The sequence below is a fragment of the Ipomoea nil genome, unplaced genomic scaffold (assembly GCF_001879475.1).
Source record: "Ipomoea nil cultivar Tokyo-kokei standard unplaced genomic scaffold, Asagao_1.1 scaffold1834, whole genome shotgun sequence".
NCBI classification, from domain to species: Eukaryota; Viridiplantae; Streptophyta; class Magnoliopsida; order Solanales; family Convolvulaceae; genus Ipomoea; species Ipomoea nil.
Window position 1 is genome coordinate 2,185,332 of NW_017618262.1, and position 10,502 is coordinate 2,195,833.

Genomic DNA, 10,502 nt, shown 5'->3' on the forward strand with positions numbered 1-10,502 from the left:
AAATAGTTATAAAATTTATGTGTGTGATCATTACTCTAATCATATAATTTGCCTATTATTACAATTTTTATTTATTTATTGAATATTTTTCAAAACACAATGTACATATTTAAAATGAGTATTCCAAATAAAATTGAACAACAAATCAATTTCAAAACAATATCAAAATATTTTTAATAATTAATTAATTATTAGTCTCCCACGGAAGTACGGTATTGCGTTCCAGAAGGCAGAAAGGGGGCACCTTGGTTTAGAGCAGACCATTCTTAACAACTATGGAATCAGCAATCAGCATACTTTGATGATTCAAATTCAAACTCTGATTATTATTTTTAGTTATCCGAAATTATTTCATTTCCTAAATCTAAAGCCCCTCATTTCTAGGGTTCCAAGAATTTCAAATTTGTTACTGATATCCATCGATTAAACAAACAATCCACCAGTTTCTAGGGTTCCTCACTTCGTCTCTGTGTGTTTACTTACACACGCATGATCGAGGAGGATGTATAGCAATTTCAAAGAGCAGGCGATCGAGTATGTGCGGCAAGCGGTGCAGGAGGACAATGCGGGGAACTACGCCAAGGCGTTCCCGCTGTACATGAACGCCTTGGAATACTTCAAGACTCACCTCAAGTACGAGAAGAACCCCAAGATCAAGGAGGCCATCACCCACAAGTTCACGGAGTACTTGCGCCGTGCGGAGGAGATCCGAGCTGTGCTTGATGAGGGCGGCACCGGCCCCGGCCCCGCTTCCAACGGGGATGCGGCCGTGGCTTCCAGGTCTAAGACCAAGCCTAAGGATGGGGAGGACGGGGAGGATCCTGAGCAGTCCAAGCTCCGGGCTGGGCTCAACTCGGCGATCGTTAGAGAAAAGCCTAATGTCAAGTGGAGTGATGTTGCCGGGCTAGAGAGCGCCAAGCAGGCCTTGCAGGAGGCTGTGATTTTGCCTGTTAAGTTTCCTCAGTTTTTCACTGGTGAGTTTGCAATAGCCATATGCTTTTCTTTGCTTTTTTCTCTGTCTGTATGGAATGTTTTATAGGTAAAGTTGATTACTTTATTTAGTTTCTAGTTCTTTTATGTTGCCATTTAGCTCTGAATTATATATCTAAATAGTATAACTTTAGCCATTAGTGATTAGTGATCAGCTACTTTGAGATGCCAGTCAACTTCACTATGTGAAATATGTGCAGGCTTTGTTTTCAGCAAATTTGAGTTTACCTTAGGTGGTCAGAAGATTTGGTAATGCCTGAAGCTTAATGGTGGATTTGGATAGGTGGGAATTGGGATGAACATATTTTCTTGGAGTTCTTCCCTATTATCTTTAGTATTTATTTCTTGTGATGGCACTGAAGCGTAGATGCTCTTTGTATTAAGTCCAATAATTATTTGAGCACATCTCATCCTTCTCCCTTTCCTGCTTTGATGCAGGACCTTTGGGCACTGTTTGAAAACTCTGATGACGTGTTTATCCTTTAAGTATCTACAAGTCTAGAAGTAAAGGATCACTAAAGAAAAAAGAAATCATTCAAAAATGGTGATTTTCAATAGCTCAATGGGAAGGCTCACTAAAACTCAATAAAATAAAAAAGAGATTTGTTTAATGTGATGCTGATTAAACTTCTATCATTCTGTCTTTTTTCTGGAACTAAAACATTTTCAGACTTGGTGCACAAGGATTCCCACTTGATGTAGGGTCTAGGCAAGGAAAAAGCATTCAACCTTGCCTCTGTTTTCAGAGTGTTTGTTTTAACAGTATGAACCATGTATTATGTACTTTTGTCACGGACAAGAAAATGCAAAAGAAAAGAATGTTAAGGAAAAGAAAACACTGGGTTTTCTTGAGACCCAAAACTCCCTTTAGACCCCTTTTGGGATTGAATTTCTGCTTGTCTATTATTCTAAATAACACTCCTTTTATAGGGCTAATTACAAGAATTCCTAAACTAAGAAATGATTAATTACATGGTAGTTTCCAAATAACTAAATTGCCTAAACTAAAATACTAAGAATAATAAACTAAATAACTATTTAGTAGCTTCTAAATAACTAAACTAACTAAGTAATAAGCTAAATAATTATTTACTAGTTTCTTAATATCTAAGCTATGTAATATAATTTTTAAAAAATTAAGACTTCCTAAATAATCATACCTCCCAGCATGTATCACCATGACTCTAAGAATCAGTGATATTGCTCTAACTTATGAAGAATGAATTACTGCCTTGCAGGCTGCGGGAAGTGTATGGTAGAATTTATGTGGTTGTGGTAGTTCTCAGCAATTAAAATTACCATTAGCTAGTGAAGTCAAAATCTGCAACATACTTTGAAAGTTTTCTTTTTGTGATGTCAACCTTGATGACAAGACTATCTGGCTGTTTTTGTATAATGGTCTTATCTACAAGCATTGATATTTCCTGTGTGGGGTGAGAACTTTCATAGTTTCATCATAAACTGTAATCTACTGCATTGTCAAATACTATCATTACTCTTGCTTTCTCTTCTTTGTCAATATAATGATTGTATCTTCCCATACCCCTGCCAAAAAAGAAGAGGATGAGTCAAGAGAATGCTTCTAAGCATATATTTACTAATGCTATAGTTTCTTGTTAATGTCGTGGCTCTTTGAATTGGGCATGTAAATACTGTTGGTTTATATCAGTTACAATCTGAGAACTTTTTGTTCTTTATAGGCAAGAGGCGCCCATGGAGAGCTTTTCTTTTATATGGTCCTCCTGGAACAGGGAAGTCCTACTTAGCTAAGGCTGTTGCTACTGAGGCAGAGTCAACATTTTTCAGGTATATTCCATCTTACAATCTCTTGAAATGTATGTATCTCTATATTATAAAGGTGAATGACTAAATGGGATTAAGTTGACTTTCTATATATTTGCATCAATCTTAGAATATGCTTTATGCAATTGTACATTGGAATGATCTTACAATTAGGCCTTCTAATGTTAAGAAATGATGGATGTTGTGCATTATGCTTCTCCAATTGTACTATTTGTTACTAATTTAACCTTAATATTTAATATAATTACAAAATTGACCTTTTGCTTTCCTTACAAAACAACCATCTTTTCTATAAATTATGTTTTTTTTTTTTTTTAAATTTTATTTTAATACCAAATTATCAAAACATTTCAGTTCAAGTTACATTAGTCTAGCTTAAAGATAAATCATTGGGCACAGAAATAGCTAAACTTATAGACTTCATATTAGTTTAACTGTTAGTACTCCAAATGCTTTCTCCTTTGTTCCCATTGGATATCAGAGTTTAATATAGTTGTTGAGCTTTACCTGCACTTCTTATTGGCATCCCTTAGGGGTTCTTTTCATTTCAGTTGTGTACAGCAGTGCACCCAGAATTCCTGGGGTGATGGGGTAATATTTGTCTAAACTTAGACCAAAGAATTTACTGTAAGGATGGAGGTTGATTTCACTTATTATTATTATTATTGTTGTTGTTGTTGTTGTTGTTGTTGTTGTTGTTGTTACTCAGTCATGCACACTTTCTCCTCTATTCCGCTCTTATCCTATCATTTCATTTATCTTATGCTAATATTCTGTTTTACAACTCACGTGTTATTCACTTACGCCAGAATCTTCTTTCTGATACTTTTCTGCAAGTAACAGAGACCATGGTGCCTAATCTGAATATTCCCATAGTGGAAAATTTTGGTTATGCACCATTTTCCGTTGTATACTTTCATAGATCTTTATCAAGAAACTTAGGCCATAAAGTTGGCAAGTGCCAACTGTTCTTATGCAGTGTATCATCATCTGACCTTGTTTCAAAGTGGATGGGGGAAAGTGAAAAGCTTGTTTCTAACCTTTTCGAAATGGCTCGTGAGAGTGCTCCTTCCATTATATTCATTGATGAAATAGATTCCTTGTGTGGACAACGTGGGGAAGGAAATGAGAGTGAAGCATCCAGGCGTATCAAAACAGAGCTACTTGTGCAGATGCAGGTAACAGTTACCCCAATACTATGTGTGTGTGTGTATATTCTTTCAGGTTATGGAGGGTAGCATATCTTCTGTACACATTATCATTGCAGGGGGTTGGACATAATGATGATAAAGTTCTTGTCCTTGCAGCCACAAATACTCCGTATGCTCTTGATCAGGTAAATAGTTAATTAATTGTAAATGGCATAACCATTTGATTTTAACAGTTGTGCTAACAGTTGTCTTCTACAGGCAATTAGGAGACGATTTGACAAGCGGATATACATCCCTCTACCAGACTTGAAGGCACGGCAGCACATGTTCAAAGTAAGTGCTGTTTGTTCCTTTTCTGTTGGAATATAGTTCAGTTATTTTAGAGAGGGCTGACTTACTATTCAGGATTTCAAGACCTTTTTTGGGTTGCTTGTGTCAATTACTTAGGTTCATTTAGGGGACACCCCTCACGACTTGAGTGAAAGTGGCTTCGAAGATTTGGCTCATAAAACGGAAGGTTTTTCTGGCTCTGATATATCTGTTTGTGTAAGTGCTGAGTGTTACCAGCTTGTTGGATTACGATGTATTGTGTTCCCTTGTAATGCATACACTTCATTCATTACTTCACCAGGTTAAAGATGTCCTCTTTGAACCTGTTCGTAAAACACAAGATGCTATGTTCTTCATTAAGACTTCTAATGATACATGGATGCCATGTGGACCAAAGCAACCAGGTGCTGTCCAAACAAATATCCAAGAGCTTGCTGCAAACGGGCTTGCTTCAAAGGTATGTTATTGCAACACAGTTTATAAAGTCAGTTGATATCTTTGGTCATTTCTTCTCAACATCTCATCTTTTACTGGCGGTGTGGTTTTAGTTGGGATATCAAAGCACATCTTTGATTTCATTCTTAGAGCTTATAATGCCCACTAGAAATAATGGGCATTGATGGTAAGTGGGTGAGTGGATTGGATCAACCTCACTCATTGGTGCCCCCTATAGATTTATGGTAACTAGGATGTAGGCCAGATGCAATATATGTTTGATATGACATGACAGATTAAGGTGCTACTATTCATATACCCCCTATAGTTAGCACTTCTCAAATGATTATTTTCTCATTGTTCTTGTTGAGCATATATAATATATAAACATTTGCAATCCAACTATCAGCTTAGATTTTTAGTTAAGATCTGCACATGTTTCAATTTGGTACCAGAGCTAACCCCATCACCCCAGTCATGAGTTTGAATTTCTGTGCCACCCGATAAAATGAGACTATGGTCCACGTGTTGCTTGAATCTTGTCAAAAGAAATCGGCTGGGTGTGTGTTGAGCATATAATATATAAACATAAATGTTCAATCTAACCATCAACGCTAAACTTGTCCCCGTGGGGAATGATAAAATATTGGTAGTGATTTTGAGACTAAAGATTTCTGAAGTTTTTATAACTGATTGGTTCTTTCCACTGATTAATGCCTTGCAGATCATTCCCCCACCCATTACAAAGACAGATTTCGATAAGGTGCTTGCACGACAAAGGCCGACAGTGAGCAAATCTGATCTCGACGTGCACGAGAGATTTACACAGGAGTTTGGAGAGGAAGGTTGATGAAACTGACATGATTTGCGTTCACCATTGCTTTGTTCATGTGCTTGTTCTCCCTCCTATGTTTTCGTCTACTTGTTCAAGGCAGTACATATCAATCTGAGGCCTCTTGTAATGGGAAATGAACATGAATTTCAATGGTATTATGGATTGCTTGTATTTATCCAACTGGAAATGTAACATTCAGATTCCTGAGTTGCAATTACTGTCAATATTCAAGTGATCCATTTTCCGGCCACTTTGAAGCTGTTCCTTATAACTAACAAAGCGTGGGGGTTTCATTCAAGAAAAAGGTCGAAGCCAGATGGCAGTAAGTGATCTCTGATCTGTAATTCAACTTTTTCTTTTCTTTTCTTTTCTTTTCTATCTCTAACCATTTAGGGACTAAAATACTAATAAATACATAATAAAAAGGAAAAATGTTAGGTGTCTCAAATAGTAATACTTCCATATTGTGTAAAACATGATAAATTATCAAGAACAAAATAAGCCAAGGACGGATTAATGGCACCAAGTTGCTCCTTCATAGGGGAACTGGGGAAGTTGTGGGTTCGAGCTTCAGTGGAGGCGTTTTGTGTTTCATTTGGTTGAGAAAGTAGTTATGAACCAGTATCATATTGTAATGGAGTCAGTAGTATTAAAAAAAAAATAAGAACAAAATAAATTAGGAAAAAATGTTAAATAGGCCATTTACATTTACCTATTTATGCAGTTTATTTTTGGTCTGGCCCAATTAAATGGTAAAATGTTGGCCAAAAAAACGTTGAATTTTATGAGCTAGAATAATGTACTTTATATGTTAGAATGATGTACCTTATGTGTTGGAATAATGTACATCTTAGGTAAATGTACTTTATGTATTAGAATAATGTACAATATACTTTAGAATAATGTCCATTATGAGTTACAAAAATGTATGTTGCAGTGGGTCGTGTGAAAAAAATTACACAAAATGACGTTTTTGGATCGTGGTCTACACAACTATGTGGATAATGGTCCACGCAATAGCTATTAGGGTTCGACACGAGAGCAATTGTTATACCATGGACCAGGATTTATATTGCATTGAAAAAATCGTTAGGCGCTCGGGGGTGCCTAAGCGGTGATTAATCAGGGCCTAGGCGTCCGTGTATTTTTATTTTATTTTTTATTTTTTAAAAAATTTGTTTAATTTTTATTTATTTTTTTATTTTTTAAGACTTGATAATTATGAACTATTTAATATTTTAAAAGTTAATACTAAAATATTAAATATTAACCTAAAAGACATTCGAACAATTTAGGGTTGTTTTGCTCAAAACGATGTCATTTCGAGTGAAATAACCCATTAAAAAAAGAAGGGAACAATAGCTAATCGGTCGACTAGGCGGCCCAGTTGGTGCCTAGGCAGGCTGCGCCTAGGCGATGCTTAGGCGGCCTAGTAGGCCGCCTAGATCACCGATTATGGTGATATGCTAGGCGGCTGGCCAGCTCCTAGCGTCGATTAATCAGTGCCTAGCCGGGATTTTTGCAACACTACGTGCGATAAACAATATAATTTTTGTACTTGTAAACAAATTGAAGGTACATAATATGATAACCATTGACACAAAAATTGTTAACTACATGTACATAATATGTTAACTACAGACATATAACATGTTAGTTAATATGTTAAGTGTCTGTAGTTAACATATTTTGTACATGCAGTTAATAGTCTGTGTTTGTAACTATTATGTTATGTGTATATAATTATCATGTGATGTGCATTTAATTTGTTTACCGGTATAGAAATAGTTAACTGAATGTACAGAATGTGTCAAATGCATGTACGTAATTTTAAGGTTATTTTTGAACCAGGGTCCACAATGCAAGGTAGACCTTGGTCCACGGTATAATTTGCCGGTCTAGTAGCCCCCTAAACTTTTTGCTGGTCCAGAGATAAAATACTTTAGGGGCAAATTATATGGTGGATGAGGGTTCTATGCCAAAAGCTATAGCTCACAATGAATACGCAACTTTATTTCCTTATATACCGACATCACATTGTTGGGTAGATGAATAATGCTAGACTTGACCCTTCATCGGCCTCTGCCCAACCATCTCCCTAGCCACCAATTGTTGGACTTGACCCTTCATCGGCCTCCGTCGAACAATCCCCTAGCCACCAGTAATGTTTGTTTATGTCAATAAACCTAAACAGTAATGTTCATAAACACTAAATAATAAACGTACATCATATGTATTTTCATTCATTCTATAGTAGGTTTATAATGTTACTTTTATATATTCATAAAAACATAGCTTAATCTACATAAACATTATATTATAGACGCATCATGTTTAATAACACTCATCATGTACTATGTTCATAATATTTGTTCTATATGTTCATAAACATAAAAGGTCTCTAATGTTCTTTTTATATGTTTATAAAAACAAAGCTTAATGTACGTAAACATTACGCTAAAGTAATAACTTTATGTACTTATAGATTTATTTTTTAAAAGATTTCAATTAGACTTTTTTTAATAATATATTATTTATACATTAATTTCATTGGTAGAAAATGAGAATAAATTTAAGTTGAAAAAAGTATAAGGAAAAAAAAATAGAGATATGTTTGGATGCATGTTCTTCCACGATATAACTATTGTTCTGCTGACAACTTCTTTATTACCATTCATTCTTAAGTGGATATTGTATTTTTTGGTTTGACCATCTCGACTAGTTAGCTAGGATTACACCTCAAAGGATAACAAAATATTTAAAATTAAAGGATCACAAAACACGTATCAATTGTTATATTGTGAACCAAGATTTACATTGTCCATGTACTTATAGTTAATATATTACATTATTATATACTTTCAGTTAATTTATATATATATATATATATATATTACAATTAATATATTACGTACATGTAGTTAGTAAATTATGTATCTATTATAATTAACGTATTAATGTATTATGTACCTTTAGTTAATAAATTATATACCTATTATAATTAACATATTATATACCGACTTTTAATTTATTTACAGGTACAACATAATTTGTTAATCGAAAGTACATAATATATTAATTACAATTATATAATCTAAATGTCGTTTGGACCAGTGTTCATGATGCAAGGTGAACCTTAGTCAATTGTATGATTTGTCACAAAACACTCTTTCATGAGTTTTAAGATCTTTGATTAAGTTGGAAGAAATCAGCGCTATTGTATAGATCATGGTATTGACTTAGTAACCATAATGTTATAAGTTTAACTCCTATTGAGAGTGATCTATTAGTCTTCTTGGTCCATATTCAGATAAGGATTGAGGGTTTCAAAAAAGAGTAAATACCCAAATGGTCCCTCGACTATAGCTAAATCCACAAATTGGTCATCGACTTTCAATTTCAAATAATTAAGTCCTTAACTTTGCAATTTTGACACGATTTGGTCCTCCATCTATTTGACCGTTTGTTGACCGTGATCGACGATCTCCAGAAGAACCTTCGGCTCTCGTCGGAGCACGTGCAGACCTCCAGGAGGACGTTGCACCGGTTCGGAAACACGTTGTCTTCTTCGCTCTGGTACGAACTCTACTACATTGAATCCAAAGGGAGGATGAAGAAAGGAGATCAGATTTGGTAGATTGCTTTCGGCAGTGGATTCGAATGTAACAGTGCGGTCTGGAAATGCAACCGGAACCTTAAAAAACCAATGATGGACCATGAAATTACATATATATCCTAAAAATCACAGTCAACAAACGGTCAAATAGACAGATGACCAAATTGTGTTAAAATTACAAAATTAAGGACTTAATTGGTTGAAATTGAAAGTCGAGGATCAATTTATAAATTTAGCTATAGTCGAGGGACCATTTTAAGTATTTACTCTTCAAAAAATTATAAGATATTGAGATGTAGCTTAATTGGACCATCATTTCCTTGGTGTGATGGGAAACGAATAATGCCGGCTAATTATGGCAGCTGCCAACTACTAAACAGTGACGTTTGCCGCTCAAATAATGCCATTGGGACCGGGTCAGGTAAATATTATATTTTAATTAAAAAATATTATACGTTTTAACTGTGACGATTTTAGAGCATCTCTAATTCATTTAACACCAAAACACCAAAAATCTCTACTAAATGTCACATCAAAGAGAATATTCTCTACACCAAATAGTATTATCTCCAACCCATTACACCAAAACACCAAATTTTTACATTAAATGTTATTCTACACTAAAATAATATGGTTTCTCTAATTTTAAAATTTTATTAATTCGAATTTAATTAGTTTAATATAAAATATAATAATTTGTGATGTAAAAAAAAAATTAGTAACATTATTTTTATGATGTTATTATGTTTGATTTATTTAATTTTTAATTAATATATATTCAATATTAGTCTCGTGTTAATCGTCTTGATAATATCTTTCAAATGATATAATTTATTTATAATAATATAATATTTATATTTAAGTATTTAACAAAATATATAAATAGATAAAAACAAAATAAAGAATACAAAAGGAATTAACAAATAAAAGTAAGGGCAAAACAGGAATTAAATTTTTTCTAGGAAAATGCCGTGGATGAACAGTGCTGCGCCAAATATGGCGCATCACTGTTCATCATCGCCAAATTATTTGGCGATTTGCCGTGAGTTGGAGTTCCAAAAAATGAGGGGATGGTGCAATGGCATTGATATTTTGTGGAATGGTGTCTCCTTGGAGTTGCTCTTACACAAACTTATTCTCTTTTTAAAATGTTTAAAAGATTTGCTAATTTTCAAGTTTGAAAAAACATGTATTAGAAACGACATTTAGGATTTTCAAAAAAAAAAAAAAACCACATTTATGAATGATTACATCTACCACCTGAATACCTGACCCTTATACTTTTTTTTTTCCCACCCCGACCTTCCCTTGACTCGTGGCATGTAGACTTTTTCAAAATTCG

General features: G+C 34.4%; 1 protein-coding gene across 1 annotated transcript; it reads left to right on the forward strand.

The window, feature by feature from the left end:
- The first annotated feature begins 233 nt into the window (after window positions 1-233).
- Window positions 234-5,794, forward strand: LOC109193162 (protein SUPPRESSOR OF K(+) TRANSPORT GROWTH DEFECT 1-like). Its single transcript, XM_019344007.1, has 8 exons — window positions 234-974; window positions 2,691-2,796; window positions 3,773-3,971; window positions 4,061-4,129; window positions 4,203-4,277; window positions 4,392-4,490; window positions 4,576-4,731; window positions 5,434-5,794. The coding sequence occupies exons 1-8, from the start codon at window positions 503-505 to the stop codon at window positions 5,557-5,559; spliced, it is 1,302 nt and encodes a 433-aa protein (XP_019199552.1). The 5' UTR covers window positions 234-502; the 3' UTR covers window positions 5,560-5,794.
- Window positions 5,795-10,502: the final 4,708 nt, after the last annotated feature.

Bases quoted from the DNA above. Each gene is read 5' to 3' on its own strand.
- LOC109193162 (XM_019344007.1), top strand. From the start codon at position 503: ATGTATAGCAATTTCAAAGAGCAGGCGATCGAGTATGTGCGGCAAGCG. The intron at 4,491-4,575 runs GTAAGTGCTGAG...TTACTTCACCAG, and splicing joins GCTCTGATATATCTGTTTGT to GTTAAAGATGTCCTCTTTGA. The intron at 4,732-5,433 runs GTATGTTATTGC...AATGCCTTGCAG, and splicing joins CAAACGGGCTTGCTTCAAAG to ATCATTCCCCCACCCATTAC.